At 38.4% G+C, this 20352-nt stretch overlaps 1 protein-coding gene across 1 annotated transcript in view; it reads right to left on the bottom strand.

Annotated features, from left to right (window-relative positions):
• The window catches only part of SLC15A5 (solute carrier family 15 member 5), a 94512-nt gene extending 79153 nt beyond the window's left edge, over positions 1–15359 (bottom strand). Inside the window, 2 exon segments of the mRNA XM_057700977.1 lie at positions 10597–10819; positions 14999–15359. Coding sequence (XP_057556960.1) covers positions 10597–10819; positions 14999–15359 — 584 coding nt within the window.
• Between the last annotated feature and the right edge of the window lie 4993 nt (positions 15360–20352).

Raw genomic sequence — 20352 nt, 5'->3', positions numbered from 1 at the left:
TTCCCCTCAGTGTCATCTTGATCTAAGTACAGTTAATCTTCAGTTCCAGGGTCGGTTTATTCCCATTTTCTTGAGGCCAAGTCTCAGAATTGTGGCAGCTTATGTCATAGCTACAGTCTGGTTATCATGTAGTTAACTTCTTCCACGTGGTGGGGGGTTTTAGTATCTATAAGACAGCTCACAGGCTATGGCTCAGAATCTATAGTCCTTGAGAAAGAACTAAAGGAACTAACTTTGCTTAGTGACTAAACTATTATTGTTTCATCCTGTTTGACTGATATTCTTTGCTTTTGCATTTTCTCACTTCTCGATTAAACTTATTCTTTGGCTAAAGTTTTTCCACGGACAAAAGGCAGGCTGAGGACATGGGGGGCAAGGACCATAGGGTTCTGCTTGATTTCATTAATATTAACTTAAAAATTATTGAAGTAATATTGAATACAATAAAATATTGAGTACAATAAAATTACCCATTTAAAAATATGGTTTTATGGACTACTATATTTAAAACAACCAACAAGGACCTACAGTATAACACAGGGAACTCTTCTCAATATTTTGTAATAACCTAAATGGGAAAAGAATTTGAAAAAGAATAGATCCATGTATATATATATATATAACTGAATCACTTTGCTGTACACCTGAAACTAACACAACATTGTTAATTAACTATGTTTGAATATAAAATAAAAATTTAAAAAAAATAAAAATTAAAAAATTAAAAATATGGTTTTATGTGTTTTGGTCAATGTTTCAGCTGTGCAAACACTAATAGATATGCATCAGAATACCTACATTCTCACTAAAATGTAAAGGGCTTACCTGATTAGATCAGGCCCACCCAGGATACCAAGATAATCTCCCCTTTGATTAAATCAAAAGCAACTGCTTAGAGAACTTAATTACATTGCAAAATCCCTCACCTTTGTCATATAACACAAGGAGGGAGTGATATCCTATCATCTTTGCCATGTTCTTTTCAGTAGAGTCAGGTTACAGGTTATTACCAGACTCAGAGAGATGCATCTGTCAAGAGTTCGACCCACTGGGAGTCATCCTATGGCATTTCCCATACATCTCCTCCCTTCCTTCCTTCTTCCCTCCCTCCCTCCTTTTTCTCTCTTCCTTTCCTTCTCTCTCTCTTTCTTTCCCTCCTCCCCCTTTCTGTCTTTTTCTTTCTTTTCCTTTCTTTCTTTCTTTCTTTCTTTCTTTCTTTCTTTCTTTCTTTCTTTCTTTAAGTTAAAGAAACAGGGTCAACAGGTAAGACTGGCTATGAGAAAGGGATATTGAAGGTTTGAGAAGAAAGGAAAAGGTTAGAAACAGTCATATGAAGGAGGAGGAGAGAGAATGACTGCATACTGTCCACTTGAAGGGTGATGGTAAGGGTTCACTTGAGGTTGGCCATGGATTTAGTACGAACACAGCATGATTCTGCATTTTCCTCCAGACCTGTTGGCCTCTGTGAGTGCAGTAATGGAACAGATGGAGAGTTGAATTTTATCCAGGATTGCTGCCTTTGTTACTCAGGCGAGTACTGCAAAGTGAGGGGAAAGGGAGAGAGGAACTGTGGATGTGGAATTAGATTGCTAATTGAAGACCAGCCACCTGACTCCACTTCATTCCACTTGCTGACTTATAGTGGGGGTTCGACTCCCTGCTGTGCTCAGCTGATGTTACCCAGGAGGGTGGACTGGTGCACCACCTGCTTCTGCTGGGCAGAGGATGAAAGACCAGTTCCTTACTTGATCCCACCACTCAAGCTGGGGAATCAGAGTGTCCCTGCCTGCTTCTGCTCAAGTGTGTGTGTGTGTGTGTGTGTGTGTGTGTACATTAGATTCCTGTTTCCTGCTGAAACTATGGAGCCAGAGGAGGGGGGTGGGGCAATTTTTCCACAGTGTTTGCCTGAAGTAAGGCGGGTATTATCAAAAAGATATTTTATCATATGGACCCCAAGGGGGCAAAGCGAGGGGTGGGAGGGGATTGGGGGGGTTGGGGGAGGATGAATTGGGAGTTTGGGATTGCCATATATACATTACTAATAAGAAAAAAAAATCAAATTGTACACTTAAAAAAAAGATATTTTATGTTAAGCTACCCTTTCCCTGGTACTTTACCGAAGGGCAGCAGGCTTTTCTCAGAGCTTCCCTGCCCCACCCCCATGCCTGTTGGCAGTTCGAGACTTCTTCACTGCCCCCACTGTTGGCAAAAAGAAAACCCAGAAAACTCATTGCTCTCCTTTCTCAAGTTTCAAGATCTCTAGACAGAGTCTGTCTTCTTTCCACCTTTCAGAATCTTCCTATGTTTGTTTGTTGTGTTATGCCAAAGTATTTTAGATGTAAAAAAAGGAGGACCTGGAAGGAATGAGGCTAGTATTTTGGCCAGTCGTGGAATCCCTCTATGATTTTTCAGTTTAGTGGTTTATCTTCCTATTATTGATTTGCAAAATTTCTTTATATATTCTGATTGCATGTCTTTTGTCAGATATATGTCCTATGAATGTTTTCTCCTAATCTGTGGCTTGCCTTTCTCAGTGAAATCTTTTGATAACAGCAACCATTTTTAATTTTAATAAATTTCATCATTTTTTAAAATTGGTTCATGCTTTTTTGTGTCCTATGTAAAGAATACTTTCTAAATGTAGGTAACAAGTATTTTCTTTTTTTAAAAGCAGTTTTATGGTTTTAGATCTCTATGTTAGGTCAATAATCGACTTTGAATTAATTTTTTTAGTCAGGTGTCATGGGTAATTTTTTTCCATTTGATATCCAGTTATCTTAGAACAATTTATTGAAAAGATGATCTTTTCCCCATTGAATTTTTTGGCACCTTTGTTGAAAATCAATTGACCTTATAAACATGGTTCTTTTTTCTGAAATTCAATTCTGTTTTGCTAAACTATCTTTATGCCAATACCATACTATCTTTATTACTCTTGCTTTTTCTCCTGTTTTTTTAAAATAATTTTATTGAGATATAACTGAGATACAATCAACTGCATGTGCTTAAAATATACAATTTAAGTTTTGAATTTGCATGCACCCATGAAATGAAGACCCCACTAAAAATCATGAACATCCACTCTCCATCCTTGACCTGGAAAAGCAATGAAATGTCAAACATGGCCATGCTGAGCAAGCTGATTGACTGTAATCCACTAATAGCAATTTATTTATCACAATGCAGGCGAGGTACAAAGTTAGAATTTTCTAGGACAACAGGATAGAGTCCCTTGGCTCAGCCTCAGGTCATCCTTTCATGCTGTTGCAAGCTGCACACTTGAACTGTGGCTGCAGCAACCAAGAGAAGCTGGAGCTGCGAGCAATGTTATGGTCCTTTCAACCTTTAAGAAACCCTTTCTTCAAATGCTAAGTATTGCTGAGAAAAATCCAAGAGGACACAGTGTGACTCATCAGTACACCGCAGGGGGATGTAAGCAGAATTGCTCTAAAGAGGGTCAAGGAAAATTACAATTCTTCCAAGACTTACATCTTGTGAAATATAGTTATAAACCAAAGAATTATAGTGCTGAATATCTTTGTATAGGAAGAGATTTCACATAAAGTGCTAAATGTATTTTAACAAATGCCACCCAACCTATTTGATTGCATAATTTTCTGAAAAAATTACCTGGTACAACATGTTTTATATGTGTCTTTGTTGATCGGTGGACAGGACAAGCCATAGATAATTAAGGGTGAAATTGTATATGTATCAACTGTAAAAAAATAAAAGAAATAAAAATCCACAATCTTCAAACTCACCATTAAGACTCCTTTCATCTCATAGCTCACCCGCAAATTGAATATATAAAGCACCTCTCACACAGAAAGTCAGAGAGCAAAGCGCTAAAGCAAAACAAATGCCAGTGATTAAGGAAAATTGAAAGCAGCAGTAAAAATATGTTTCTTTAGTCTACTTTTAAACATAGACTGGGAACTGTAAATAATTGGGAGTATATATACGTGGTATTTTTATTTTTATTTATTTTTTATTTTTTGGTCTTCATGATTCTATGGTGTTGAATACAAAGAAGGGGGGAAAACCCTTATTACTGGAAAATTCAGCAAACCATTTGAAATTATTTTAAACATTCACCTTAATTTGTTTAGTAATAATTGTTAAAGTCACTCAAATATTCTGTCACATCTTAGACTGACCAATTTTGGTATGCTTCAGACTTATTTTAAGTAATTATAAGAGAAATAGTTTGAAATGGGCTTTCCAACCTTCTTGAGAAGGTATTGAAGAGGGGAGGGAAACTTCTGGGTCTTCATAGCCTTAGTGGACAATTTTAAGAGTTCAGACAGAATATTTTATCCTGCCTTAAACAATATTGAGATAATTCACTAGGGGATTTGTGGCTCTTCAATGGGCTAAAATTGAACTGTTTAGAAGAGTCAATGAGACACTGGGGCACTGATTTCATGGTGAATGGCTCCTTGTTGTCAATGTTGTCAATCATCGCTCCTTTCAGCAGACCCACTGGCCCACTGAAGTACTTCAAAGAATACTCTAGCTGACATGAATTTGGAAAAAGAAGGAACAAAAAGAAATTTTGCAGTTCCTACCTTAAAAAATTTTTTTGAAGTATCGTTGATTTACAATTTTGTGTTAGTTTCAGGTGTATAGTATAGTGATGCAGTTATACTTATGCTTATATTCATTCTTTTTCAGATTCTATTCCCCTATAGGTTATTACAAAGCATTGACTGGAGTTCCCTGTGCTATACAGTAGGTCCTTGTTGATTATTTTATACATAGTACTGTGTGTATGTTAATCCCAAACTGCTAATTTATCCCTCCCCCCCCCCCCCATTTCCCCTTTGGTAACCATAAGTTTGTTTTCCAACTCTGTGAGTCTGTTTCTGTTTTGTAAATAAGTTCATTTATATCATTTTTTCCTACTTTTTAATCCATAAATATTTTTCAACAATGCTGTTAAAGAAAAGACAGCTTAGTAAAGGAAGATCATTGACTTTGGTGAATCGACAGCATGATTAAAATAAAAGGTTTATATTCATTTAAGAAATTGTGGGGAATGCTTCATTCTCTTTCTCCTGCTCTCCCTGCCTCTCTCACTCTTTTAACTTGCTTTCATTCCTCTTCTGTCTTTGTTGCCCTGTCTTCTGCCAACATCCCAATTTTAACAGTTGTTTATGTTGTTGAAGAGAAAGCCCAAATTTGTGTCACTTGTGCTAAGGTTCATGATACCAAACCTAGACTTAGATACATGACTTAATTGCAGTTTTGAGCTTCCCCAGAAATGTAATCTTAATCAACCAGTCTAGAATTTTCTGGTCAGCATCAGTGAGGTCATGTATCATGTGGGCCCTCTCCATCCCACAGGAGAAGAGACAATCTATGTGGTAAAACCCTTGCCATTCCCTCCCCACCACCCCAAAAAGAAGATATCCTGGCCTAAAAATAATGATTTCTCTTCTTTTGCTAGTAACTCCCTTGCCCCACCCTTTTTCCTATAAAAATCTTCCATTATGTACAACCCCTGAGAGCACCCTTCTAGTTGCTGGATGGAGTGAGGTCCAATTCATGAATCATCTAATAAAGCCCATTAGGTCTTCAAATTTGTTTTTTTAATAGTGAGTATCATTTTCTCATTTCCTGAGTTTAAGATCTCTGAACCACCGCATGTTTACTGATAAAAAATAAGTCCCTACTGATGCACCTACCAAGCTTAAAAGCGATCAAACCAGGGCTTAAGAAAAAGCAGGAGGCTGCAGGATCAATATGAAATGTAAAAAAATTCTTTCCTTTTTTTTCCTTTCCTCAACACTTTTTAGTTTACATGATTACATGTTGGAGGGAAATTCTGAGTGTGTTTTCTGAAAGCTTACAATTTTGGCAAAGATAATGAAGGCGGTGCCTGTTATTATTAGGGTGAGCGGGTAGCATTTGTTAAACTTGGCTAGAGCCCACGCAAATAGAATTTTGGAAGGTCTAGTGATTTTTTAGAAAGCTACTTACAAGCTATTCCTCTATTCCTTAGAGGATATTCCGAGTACAAGCATACCTTGGAGATACTGTGGGTCCGGTTCCAGACCACCGAGATATAATAGGTTGCACGAAGTTTTTGGTTTCCCGATGTATATAAAAGTTATGTTTACACTATACTGTAATGTATTAAGTGTGAATAGCACTATGTCTAAAAAATAACATGCATATCTTAATTAAAAAATGCTTTATTACTAAAAAATCCTAACCATCATCTGAGCTTTCAGTGCGTGGTGGTACTAACTTCAAAAATCACTGATCACAGATCACCATAATAAGTACAATAATAATGAAGTCTGTGTATTGTGAGAATTACAAAATGCTTCACAGAGACACAAAGTGAGAAAATGCTGTTGGAAAAATGGCACCAATTGACTTGCTGGACATGGGGTTGCCACAAACTTTCAATTTGTAAATTTTACAAAATGTGAAATTGATAAAAAATTTATAAATTTATAAAATTTAAGAATTTTGTGACTGTGAAAGCAAAGCAATAAGATGAGTTAGGCCTGTATTCATGAGTACTTGTAAGACTATTCCATGAAATGGTTTGATTTTGTTAGCTGAAATGTACCTTACGAATTATGGTTTTACCAGTGCAGAATTATGTAATTTCATATTTTATTTCTCTTCTCAAAGATTAGGTTGAATTTCTCAATCAGGTAGATTTCTCAATGTAGTGAAAAATTGTTATGCATCATCAAAAATTTCTGAAGCATCCTGGCACAGAATAGGTGCTTCCATCAATGTTCAGCTTCATTTCTTTTCAAGAATATTTCTAGACCACATTTGGAATCCCCTTCCCTTATGTCTCTGGAACTGTCTTCAAAATTCTGAAGCACTTGCTAAAACTGCACATTCCCCAGCTATGCTCCCAGGAAATTCTGATCTAGGAGGTTGGGGGTAGGGCATGGGAAACGTTTTTTAACAAAGCCCTCAAGTGATTCTTAAAATCACACAACACTGCTTGAGAGCAGTGGTTCTCAAACCTGATTACTTAGGCAGCTTAAAAAAAATCCTAGTCTCTGGTTCCCACCTCAAATTAACATAATCAGAACTTCTGGTGGCAGGGCCCAGGCATCAGAATTTTGTAAGAGTCCTCAGGTGGCTTTCTTGGACATCTAGGATTGAGAACCACTGCTCTCAAACAACACTCAAATAAATATTAAAGCAGCTTTGAAAAAAAGGCTGTGGGGTAATAATTTTTTTTTCCTCTAGTGTTTTCCCAAGATAAAAGATGTTAAATTTGAGAATTTAAAGATCAGAACACTTTAATATAAGCCAGATATTATGTAGAGTCAAACTGAGTACCAGATATTCAAAATTTCTAGGATGGAATAAGTCAGTTTCTAGACTTTTTCAGGAAATTTACCAATCTACTATTTGAGCCTTTAAAGCATGTATAATTCACTCTGGTAACTGGTTAGCAACAGACTATGATATGCAAATGGGATGCAAATTATCAGATAAAGTAAGTAGGGAAATGAGGAGGCAAGATTTAAGGTGAATTGTGGTAGGATTTAAAAATTATGGTCATGAACAGACAATTATTCACCATTCATTTTGCTTCCGGAAAAGATTCTGCACAGGTGTATTTACCTAGATGATCTCCAGTATGGTGACTCTTAATTGTACACCTCAGGTTTTGGAAAATGCTGAAAGAGCCAGGTTCTGATCTGGATGATGGCACAAGGAGATGTTGGCAGATTATCATGCTTCTTGATTTCAGGAAGTTTAGCTTTATTCTTTCAATGAGGTACATAGTTGAGGAAGATCCAGTACCAGATGGTGATGTTGGCTGGGAGTTTTCTCACCTACATTTGGCAGCTCTACTCGGAAGTGGTGCTTTCAATGCCTGAGACTTCCAGTCTATACTATTTCACATGATCATTGGGAAGCTTTAGGTGGTAGAGATGCAACGACACATCTCATTAAGGGTCCCATAACTATGAACATCTGACATCTGTGCTGAAAACAGAACTGGATGCAGCCTTCAAGTGGTTATAGATTCAAGCGGTATGTTGCTTTTTTAAAGACACTACTGAAATTCATTATATGAACCAGGCCTGTAATTTCTAGAGGCACTTTTGACTTGGAGAAATAGATTATAAATCAATGGGCTGTTCATTTTAGAGATGGCCTTCTCCTAAATGGCCTCCCCCTTTCCCAGAAGTTGGACAATGATTTTAGCTGATGACTTAGGCGTCATTTAATAATAGCAGTCATAGCTACCCCAATTTGAATACCTATAATGTGCTAGGATGCTTTGTGTAAAAACTCCACAACAGCCCTCCAAGGTATCCCCATTCTGTGGATGAGGGACCCGGGGCTTTGAGAGGTGAAGGAACTTGCCGAAAACCATAAGACTCCTAAGTGACAGGACCAGGATCCTGCCAGCTGTCTGGCTGCCCAGCAGGGGCTCTGTCCATCTTGCCACCAACCCCTGCAGTATGAACAAGAACAGAATGAACATCCATTTCTATAAACTGCAACAAGCAGCGGTTCGTAAAAGTTTTCCTGTAGTTTAGTACTTGAACTGAGAAAAAAAATCCATATTCAGCCTTTAAGAACTTATTATTTCTACAGTCTTTTATCACATTAAAGAATAACACCGTGATTCTTTATACACGTTTCTCGTGCTTAACTTTAAAAAATCTTGCAAGATTCCTTTATCAGAGATTTTAATGAAATCAGAAAATAATAAGTAACCAAATGGAAATGCGTCCATCCTATATTTGGCCTGCCTACAGAAATTCATTTTCACTCCATTCCTTATCCCCCTTTCCCAATGTGCTAAAGCGCAAACCCATTGGGTGTCCCCTCTGCTTCCCCAAGGAAATATTTCATTCATATAATGTCTCCTTTGTAATCAACACTGAGAAATGTCACTTTGATTAAACACAACTCTGAATGACTCAGACCACAGTACAATAAATTCTCCAGAGCTATCTTTCAGAACAACTGATTGCTCTCTAGTCTTAATCCTCCAGAGCCTTATTTAATCAAAATGATGTTGCTAATTAAGGATTAAAACCTGCGAATAGAATAAAAAAGAAGGATTTTTCTTTCTCCTTTGGGCAGGTCAAGGAGGCAGAATTTGCTGTAAGGAAGTAAAGAGTCCCTTCCACCTTTGGTAAAACTGCATTATTCTCTGACGTTTGGACTTAATCCAAAATCGGCCTGAGTGCTTTGTAATATTAATATAACGGGGGGCGGGGGAAGAAGGAAAGAAAGAAAGACGGGAGAAGGAAAGAAATAAGGGAAAAAGAAAGAAGACAAGGAAGAAAGATGGGAAGAAAAAGGAACTGTCTTAGATAGCTACATGTACCTAGATAATATTTATTCTAAATTTTTTCATTTAATGCTTTTTTATTAAAGATTTTTTTTTGATGTGGACCATTTTTTAAGTCTTTATTGAATTTGTTACATATTGCTTCTGTTTTGTGTTTTGGCCGAGAGGCATGTGGGATCCTAGATCCCTGACCAGGGATGGAACCCGCACCCCCTGCATTGGAAGGTGAAGTCTTAACCACTGGACCACCAGGGAAGTTCCTTTAATGCTTTTAATATGAATTTTCTTTAAACATTTTGTCTGATGCTGTCTGTGCATTGCTTTTATCCATTGCTAACCCTGATGAAAAGACAAAATATTTTAGAAAAATGATGCTAACCCATTTCACAGAGAAGAGGAAAGAAAAGACTTAAAATATCTCAGATCTATTTTGACATCCACTGATGAACGCCAATAACAACAGAATTCTCTACTAAATGCTGAAATACTCTATCTTAAGATCAAAATTTCAACTTGTTTTTTGAATTTGCCTTTGAGGATAAAAATTGGTGCCTTAAAACACATAAAACTGTATAAGAACTCATTAGGAGAGACAAAGATTCATAGGGAGGTGGTTTGATTTTCATGAAATACAAATTCTTCCAGGCACTGGGGGTGAAGTGGATGTGAAATAGAGATGCTGGTTGATGTTTTAACGAATTGTAAAATACTTTTTCCACCCTTCTCCTCTTCTCTCCGAATTTATAATCCCTGACAAATTAGTCTATCACAATGTAGACATAACTAATAATAACACGTACTGCTTATTGATTAATCACCTCTACGTGCCACATTCTCTGCCAGTAATACGCATATTATTACCTCTAATAAAACTCAGGAAGGGGTTTTATTATAACCCTCCAGAAATGGTTAAATTCATACAGAAGAAATGACTTGACCAAGATCAGACAGCATGTGAAGTAGAGCTGAGATTTCCACCAAGGCCTGTTTGGCTCCAAAGCCACATTCTATTCAATATGACACACCATCTCACACTTGTTTACGTGGAGGATAAATTCATCAGTGTGTTTCAAGAAGGTGCTGGTAAGCTGTATTGATTTCCACCTGACTCATAGGCTCCCAGGCTACTGGTTGAACCATTGTCACAGGTATTGTCCCACTGTCACCAGCCCAATCAAAGACAAGGGCTGAACGACTATCACCAAAACGGGACCAGAAAGCAAACAATAAGAAATGCCCTAAGGGAGAGGAACGTCATAAGCCTGTTTTCTCTCCTAGCCAGCGCTACTTACCAGTTAAAAAAGGACATTCGTTTCTGGGATCCACACTCCTGAAGGCTGTAAGCGCCTGGTGGACAGACGATCGCTTTTATTCCTCCTGTGCCAAGGCAGACGGCCAACAGCGCTACGTGAAGCAGCCTGGTCTGCTCGTTTTTCGGTATGTTATTAATCACATGGTGAGTGCCTATGTGGAAATCCTCCAAGGGAAAAGCAGCCACAGATAACAAAGCAGAGCCTGTAGATAGAGGAAAAAAGGAATAAATATGCATAGACCACTGATTCACCAAACCACATCAGAAATAAGGTTTTTCCTCTGAACACAGCCTCATTATGTGATTGTCTTATTAAAATATTAATCATGGCAATTCCGGAGGTAATATGATATTTCTAAACGTCACTCTTTCCCTCAATATGTGTTTTTAATGAATCCAGAGTCCCGGGCCTTTCCCCCTCAAACTTGAACTCTCTCTCAGAATGTATAAACAAATCAAGTCCACTTTAGCAAAGTTAAAACAATTCAGAAATACCTGATGTGAGACACTAAAGATGTTTGCAGTCCCATCCCCCAGAGAAAACCACCAACACAAGGATTATTTGTTCTTAATCAACAGAGTGAGAGAAAACTCCATGATCTCATACAACTTGGAAGACTGTTAAATACAACATCTTACGAAGAACTTTATTGTCGTTAGAGAAGAACAAAGCCTCTCTTTTCCTTTTCTACTTCCCTTTTTTCTTTTGTAGCCCTTTTATTTCTCTCATGTCTCTCCCAGTGGCATGGAGCCTTCTTTGGCACACACACAGGTGAGAAGGCTGGGGACAGGGGTGTGAGGTGAGTGAAGTAGTACAGGTGGGACGTGGGGAGGAGAGGGTGACAAAGGGAGACTGAAATCACTCTACTGTACATCCGAAACTAACAAACACTGTCAACCAACCAGACTTTAGTCAAAAACAAAAACAAATCAATAAAAAGAAGGTCGAGCCTTCTCGCTTCTATCTCACGGGGACCAAGCTTGAAGAATTTCCTTGTCTAATAAAAATTACCACTCAATTGCATAGTTTTGCTAAGCCGTTTAGAGTTTGCAAAACATTTTTGTGTACTACATTGTTTCATCTTGGAAAAACTTTGTGATGTCAGAAGATAGATTTTTTTTATTCTCATTTTTCAAAAAAGAAAGAAAGAAAGAGGTTTATTGAGGTTAAGTGACTTGCCTAATGTTGCAAAGTAACCCAGTTGTAATCTCCCTCTTCCTGAAATTCCTGTCATTGCATGATCAGTTTTTTTTTTTTTGGTCAATTTGATTAGGGAAAAATGGTTTCTCCATGTTAGTTTTGGCCTCCATTTTATTAACTTGGCATTCACATTTTTTGATATAAATTTTTCTATAGTTGTTTTATGTAGTTAGTTTTCTCAATAGGACTATAAGCGTATTAAAGCCAAAAATTGGGTCTAATGTTTCCATCTCCTATACAGTGGCTTTTGCAATGTGAAGAATGCATGTCGTCAATAGTTGTTTGGTAACAGCTTGATTTACCATGAGGGCAGGCCCTTTAAATTATTGAGTTTAAAATGTTTCCCGTGAAGGTGAGCCAGATGTGCAACTAACTTCTGTCTCTCTCTGCCACTCAATCTTCATCTCTGGAAGTGCCACGTGAGGCCTGGCTAGGCTAGGCTAAGGGTTATCCAAAGAGGATGGGCAGAGGAACTGCTTCTTGCAGTAGCCATTTATTTAGAGACAAGGTACTTTTACTGGTACCTTTGTGTAAATTCAAAAGGCACTCAACTTCCATCTTTCAAAAGATGTCATAATACACTGATTTCAATAGGTCAAAACTTTATTTCTATCTGTTGTAAAATTGATGTAGTAAAAATACATCATTGATATATCTGACGAAAAGATTCCTTTTTGATGTGTGCTATTGTGCAGTGCATAGTCGGCACACCTTTACCTGGTAGCTCTGTATAAAGCTCCATGATGTGTCATATCCCTCTCTAGGTGGTGAGAGTTTGCTGGTTCCTCCCATCAGGAGCTAATGAATCTACTAGAGAAGGCAGACATGCAGGTGGACAATTACATTATAATGTGGCAAGTGCAATCACTTAGGTCTAATTAAAGTGTGGTTGAGCAGGGAGAAGCTAGCAACAAACACTACATGAATCTTGAAGGAAGGGCCAGGAGTTTTCATGTCTCACATATGGGATGAAAAGATAAAGGAGGATGACAATTTCAGAGAGAGAAAAGAGCAGATGTAACATTAGAAAAGTAGGGAAGCATGTGAGGAGAAGTTCTGCCTGATTGGGATTGTGTATTCAGACAGAAGTCTGGAGAGGTAAATCTGGGACAGGTTGTAAAGGTTCTCATAAACTACATTGGCTTTTATTTTTTAGATAATAGAGCCAATATATAGATTTATTCTTTTTTTTAAAGAACTTTTATTGACATACAATTGACATACAATAAACTGCATATATTTAAAGTGTACAATTTGATATTTTATAGATTTATTCTTTCAGAAGTCAATGTCGCTGGTAGAAACAACACTGGAGTCACGCTCATGACTGACAGCCAGTAAAGAGGTCATTGTAATGGTCAACAAAGTGAAGGCTGCATTTTTGAGCTAAGGTTGTAGCAATTCAGACAGAAGGCACATTTTTAACAGAACATCTGATACTTAGTAACTGTACACTCTAAATATATGCTGTTTATTGTCTGTTAACTGTATCTCAATAAAAGTTCTTAAAAAAAAATAGAACATCTGATACTTAGTAACTGGCTGGAATTTTATGACAGGGATGAATGGGGGACCAGGAAACAACTTTGAGTGGGAAACTGAATGGTCATGGAATGGATTTGCCATTTGTTTGCCAAATCCCCAAGTTGAGACTTCAGTCCTAGTCTGATGACTTACACAGGAATTTAGATTGACAGGAATCATCATGTTAAAACAAGAAGTTACCTAATGCTACTGACATGACCTGTTACCAAGTGAAGACAAGTAAATCATGTTTAAATGTCTCCTCACCAGGAAACATTTCCCAATACAGAAGAACCACCTTGTCACTGTCTAGTCCATCCTGTCCCCTTCCCCAGCTTTTTTTCATCACACATGACCACCCAACATAATAGCTATTTATTTCTTGATTTTCTTTCTCCCCATACCAGAAAGTCAACTTTATGAGAAAAGAGACTGCTTTCTTCTCTGTTGCATTCCAGATCGTGGAACAACACCTAGCACAGAGGAGTCCATGGGAAACAATTGTGGAATGGTGAATGAGTATTTGCCATGCAGTGACTTAGCTTTTATTTCATGGAAATGAAACACTGAAGAAGTTTACAAGTATGAATCACACTCTGATCGATTCAGTGAATGGTACTTTACCATGTGACTGGAATTGTGTGTAGGTTGAGTACCTGATCCCCATCACTTCCTCATTCACCTGCCCTGTCCCCCCAAAACTGCATTTCTGCTGCACTGGTCAATTTTGATGAACTACCTTCCTAAGTTCCTCAGCTCAGAACTTGGAGTTAATTTCTATCCTTCCATCAATTTGTGCCCTTACATAGTTGACGAGTTTTTTTTATGGTTTTACACTCTTGCCTAGATTGACACATCTCCATCACCTAGACTAGCATCCTGAGATTTTCTGTTGTCTCTCTAACCTCTCACTGTGATTGTCCATCCTGTTTATTAAAGCATTTCACAACTGTGTTCATAATATCTTCAGTAACTCCTTCTTGTCTAGAAGAGCAACTTGAACTTCCAGCCTACATTTCTAGACTGCTCATCAACTTGATCTCTGTTCTTTATCAAACTTGATGCTTCCCCAACATTGCTTGCAATCCCTTCACTCCCAAACTTTGTAGATCTATTACTTTTTTGTTATGTAAAGAAGCACAGTGTAGCGTTAAATTCATTCATTTTTTAGTGTGTTTATAATATGGAAATTGTCTTCAAGTGCAATTTTAATTACTATATGACTAATTAAAAGACCACCTTTTGATGAAAACATTTCTCAATTATTCTACATGAACTTCAAAACACCTTTTTAGCACATTTCACTTTAGTTGTGAAGCAAATGAACTTCGTATTTCACATAGAATTTGTCACAAATTTTGGCTTGTCGTAGGAAGTGGGAAAGGAGGGCATTCTACAGAATACAGAAGACAGACATTTAAAGAGATAATTATAAAATATGATCAGTGAAATGATATAGGTATCAAAGCATCCTCTAACACACACACACATGCTAGTATCTCTCAATAATACAGAGAATAAAATAAATTGAAACAACATTCTTAGCTCATTTATTACATCTTATGCTGACAACAAGGTGGGAATAACATAAACGAAACGTTCCAATAAAAATCCACTAAAATAAACTGTAGAACAATCCAGTCAGAAGTGGACACACCTAGAAAATGCAGAAATAAGCAAATATGTACCAGTTTGTTTCTTCCTAGACAGACATCAGCGAGCCATCCTGCAAACACCGGGGTAAGGATTGAAGTTCCAATAAAACACAAGTTCAAAATGGCGGCCTGGTAATTGCGATAGCCAAGCTTGGCGGTGCAAAAGGGGATCATATTGCAGACGACTTCAAAGAAAGTAAATCTCTCACACAGCTCCACCAGAAGCAAACAGGTTCCAACTTGAATATTTTTCACAGAGTATGATGAAGACAGAGAATCAACATGTATTACGGTTTTCTCCTTCTTGATGCTGTGATTTAAGGGTACTTTCTCATCGGTGTTTTTAAAGCCTGTAACAGACATGACTACCCTCCTTGAATACTACTTATGTTAGTGGTTTGAACTTAGTGATTTTTGCCCCCACCTCTCTAATGAAAAAATAAGATCTTTGCTTTGAATTTCACAACTCCATGCTAAAGTTTCATAGGGTTTTCTTGTTTTTTTTTTGTTTTTGCACATTAATGCTGTTTATTTTGATGATCCAGGACCACAAGAGAAGAGACATGAGCATTTAAACCAAGGAAGCTCAGTGTAGCCAAATCTGATTTGTTTGTCTAATTACTTAGAGGCTAAATTAGGCTCTTCCTCCAAAATTATATTGAATTACATGAATTCAGTTGCACACGTGTGGAAACTCATCTGCCTCACACTGATAAAGGTTTAAATACAGAGGCAGAAGAAGCAGTTTTTCAGGAGAATTTGAGCACTAGATCAAGAAATAATTTGAGTCTAATAATTTCTGATTCTTTAATTAAACAAGCCAGAACAGTACCAAGAGATAAAGCGGGAAAGGAAATCTGTTTTGAGGGGGCAGGATATGCTATCATTATTACATTTCTTGTTATTTTTGGTTGGAATTCTGATAAGAAAGCTAATTAGGTAACAAAAGTGCTAGTACATTTAGGTAACAAGCAAAATTTGCAAGAAAGTAATTTAAGTGCACTAATGAAAGGAGAAAGTATTAAACGAAAAGCGTCTTCCTTTAAGTTGACCCCATGCTTGTAGAACAGTCTCTCAGAGGAAATCAGAATGAAAAGGCTCTATTTGACTCATTATTAGTCAGCAACAGGGGTACAGCAACTATCCTACACATGCTTTGGGGAATATCAGATCTGGTATCACCCTGACCCTCCAGCTGGGTGAAGGGATGTTAACATTCTATTTTGGAAATCAGGAGAGCACAAATTAAGCTAAAAAGGCAGAAGTAAAAGAGAACATTTTAACAGGGGTTTAGCAGCAAGGACATATGAAGACAAGGGAATGGAATTACTGGATCAAAGTCATAATAATTCGAAACATAGGGCATGAGTACAGGAATGTTATTTTCATGTTGGAGTCGAAAGCAAAAGACTGATAAAGGCTTTTGACTCTGATTCTTATCTTTGACCTGAGAGATTGGGTGCAAAACACTGTGTTGACCTCTTCTAAGAGTCTCATTGTACTGGCGGCTATTTTCATCTGCTCAGCACTACTTCGCCCCCCTTTGGTAACAGTGCCCTCTTTTTCCTTTGTGTAGAGCAGTTCCTTATCCGAACTTAGATAATTTTTGAGGGAAAGTGATGCTGTTTATAGTTATTCCTAAAAAACAGATATACACTGGGATTGTTCTAGGGCAAACCCCAATGTGTGGTCATCCTACCTTTGGGAAATGACTTCCATCTATTACATGAGATTCTGATGGGGCTTTTTTTTCTGGGCAAGGGGATCTGCACATAGTCTAAGATAGTCCTCTTACTGCTTTTCCACAGGAATTTAAATCATAAGTGGAATGACAAGACTAGACATGGTAGAAGCTGAGTCAGATGGCTGTACCAAAAAGGGATGCCCATATGGCCCTGATGGAGAACTCAGTGCCACCATGGTCCTTATCCTTTAAGGAGACTAAGTTTAACTTAGTCTCATTTGGTTTCTGAGGCTTACAGAGTCCTCAGTGATACTTTGTTTTTGTTTGCCCCAGATGGAAGGGAAAGTCGGTCCCCAGCCAGTGGCTGATCTGTTTAGCCAGTTGCTGACAATGGACTCCTGCAGTGTGATTTCCCAAGCAGCGCAGCACTGTCTTTTTCCCGGGCCTGGTGTTGATTGTGTTTGAATTCTTTGGCTCCTCTGTGCATCCTTGCCCAAGAACGTGAGACAGATGGTGGGAACCTGTCATGTGGGGGTGGTTACTCAGGGACAGCAACCGTATTTGCTGAGTAGAGTTGAAACAATAGGAAAGCACCTCTTTCTTATTGATATTTCTCAATACCAAGCTCAGAATGAGCTCAAAGGACAAGTTCCAACTCCGCTTGAGAATACCACTTGGCAGGAAATATTGAATACCGTCTTTATCAACACACTTGAGCCCTTAAGTGGGAACTTAGGCATACTTTAGCTTTATGCAAACGTATCCTACCCTGCACACCCTCAGGCTTGTTCTCTGTCCCTTCCCCTCTCTGCCACCCGTAATAAAGTGACACTTTTCCTCCGTGATAGAAACAGGTAAGAACGTTAGATACAATTTGGAAAATGTCTAAAAATAGAAGAAAAAAACAAACAGTGAATGTTTTTGAAGATTTCTTTTGATGTTGTCCCCTCATGGCTGGTTTCTATTAGTAGGCTTTAAATATTTAAATTGCATAATTGTATACAATTACTGTATAATATGTTTTCTGCCTCTTTTGTAGGTAATGTTATAAGCACTTTAACATGCCACTGTGAACTCTTTGTAAACATGAATTTTTAAGGTTGCATTAATAGATAGATACATGGTTCATTGAACTATTCCTCCATTTGGGGTTAGCTACATTTGTCTTTCATCAGTTATGTCACTCTTTCTTTAAATTTGGACCATGAACCCACATTTAAAAGAAAAGGCACCGACAGATGCATTGGGAATGCACGGAAGGACACAGTCATTCCCACAGAGAACCAGCTGAACACCAGCAGACAGCCTCGGACACCGGAAAGGGCTGCGGAGAACCTGACATAGCCGGTAGGGAGGCATCTACGAGGGCTCAAAGAGGGTGAAGCGGCGGAGCTGTGGCAGACGGGAGGGAGTGAGAAACATACGGAGGGTCCGCAGCGCAGCTCAGCGTTCCCGGACCGAGACATCAATCCGCGGCTGAACGGAGGGTCCAGGAGCGGGAGCGTGGGAACCGGAGAGCTGGTTCAGGGGGAGAAACATTGTTGCTGGTAGGGTGACGGACCGAGAGGACAGGAGGGAGGAGGTCCGCGGAGAGGAGTGCCGATCCCTGAGAGCTGCCCGGCCATGATGGCGTCTGGAGGCTGCAGGCTCCCGGGCGGGGGGGAGGAGCCGCGCGCATAGCCTCTCCCTCTCTTTCTGCGCCTCTGCAACAGGCAGCGGAGAGACGCCCTGCGGGGCCACATAAGGCGCTCAGGGATAACAAGCACCCTCAGGCGCTCGGGCGGGGCTAGATTAAAACTCCTTGCAACGCCAGCAGCAGGGAGGCTGCCGAGAGAAAAAAAAAAAAAAAAAAAAACCAGCATCAAAAAGAAAAAACCCCGAGAGAGGCCCAACTCTAAGACTTTCTGTGTACGCCTGAGCCACCAGCGCCCTCTGCAACAGGCACCTCCAAGCCTGACTGAAGCAACAGTGCGCCACTGCTCACTCCCTCCCAGGAGAAGGAGCCACTATTGCACCCTCTCCCTCCCCACACACCGAGGCTTACAGACGAACAATAAAGGAACCTCTGCTGGTCACAGAATAACGCAAAAAAAAAAAAACCCAAGGCAAGGAAAAGGACACTTACAGCTGAGACGCTAAGGAAACAGAAATAGTAGTATCAATACCTATTGAACTGGTCCATTCGGGGATCAGTTCTGGATTTTTTTTTTTTTTTTTGATTTATTAAATACGATCTTAGCCCTAAGGGATCTACAAGTTTTACAACATAATTTTATAAGGATATTTTTTACTCTTTTTTTTTTTTTTTTTTTTTTTTTTTTTTTTGCCTTTTAAAATACTTCTATATCTAGCTAAGTTTTTGGTAGTATGGACAAAATATCTTTCATACTTTCCTTTCATCCCTTTCTTTTATACACTTCTATTCCTTTCTTTTTCTTTGCATATTTCCAACCACATTACGCTCTTCTGTTCCCCTTTCTTCCAGCCATTTTAAGTGTATTTTATCTTAACATACTTATAAGCAACACTATCGGTCTGCTCAGACTCCTTGCTCTATTCTCCAGATGATGCACTGCCTTGGTATTAATATTAGGCTTTTGTCTTTATCTTAGTTCTTAGTACAGTTGTCTAATTACATTCTGAGAATCTCCATTCTCTCTGGTGGTACTCCAGCTCATTTCTATATTTGATCCTAGCTTACAAAATCTCCCTGGATTGATGTTTGTATGTGTAGGGTGTTATTTGTTGTTTGTTTGCTTTTGCTTTTGTCTCTGATTTGTTCTGTTTCAGTTGTCAATTTCTGCTGGGTTTCTCTCTGAATATCTGATAGCACACTGGGGTTCTGTCAGGTCTTTCTAGAGCCTTATGTCCTAACGGATTCAATAATTGTGTGTCTTATACATGTATGTGTTTCCTAGACTGAATATTCGTCTAATCCAATACTTGGACATTAGTCTGAGGCTTGGACAGTCTTCTATAAACACCTCTATCACCAGGACAAGCAACCCCAAAAGCTTGGACAACCATGAGGAAACAAAGAAACACCATGCAGGCAAAGGAGCAGGAAAAAAACCCACAAGACCAAATAAATGAGGAGGAAATAGGAAAAATGCCTGAAAAAGAATTTAGAGTAATGATAGTCAAAATGATACAAAATCTCAATAACAAATTAGAGAAAGTACAAGAAACAGTTCATAAGAACTCAGAAAAACAAACAGCAATGGATAACAAAATAACTGAAATTAAAAATACTCTAGATGCTCTAACCAGCAGAATGACTGAGGCAGAAGAACGAATAAGTGAGTTGGAAGATAGAATGGAAGAAATAAACGCCACAGAGCAGGAAAAAGATAAAAAAATAAAAAGACTAGAAGACAGCCTCAGAGACCTCAGTGATAACCTTAAACGTACCAACATTCGAATTATAGGCATCCCAGAAGAAGAAGAAAACAAGAAAGGGTCTGTGAAAATATTTGAAGAGGTTCTAGTGGAAAACTTCCCCAACATGGGAAAGGAAATAATGAACCAAGTCCAAGAAGCACAGAGAGTCCCATACAGAATAAACCCAAGGAGAAATACACCAAGACACATATTAATCAAACTAACGACAATTCAACACAAAGAAAAAATATTAAAAGCAGCAAGAGAAAAGCAACAAACAACATATAAGGG

This window comes from Hippopotamus amphibius, chromosome 12, assembly GCF_030028045.1.
Source record: "Hippopotamus amphibius kiboko isolate mHipAmp2 chromosome 12, mHipAmp2.hap2, whole genome shotgun sequence".
NCBI lineage: Eukaryota > Metazoa > Chordata > Mammalia > Artiodactyla > Hippopotamidae > Hippopotamus > Hippopotamus amphibius.
This window is presented reverse-complemented; position numbering and strand designations above follow the sequence as displayed.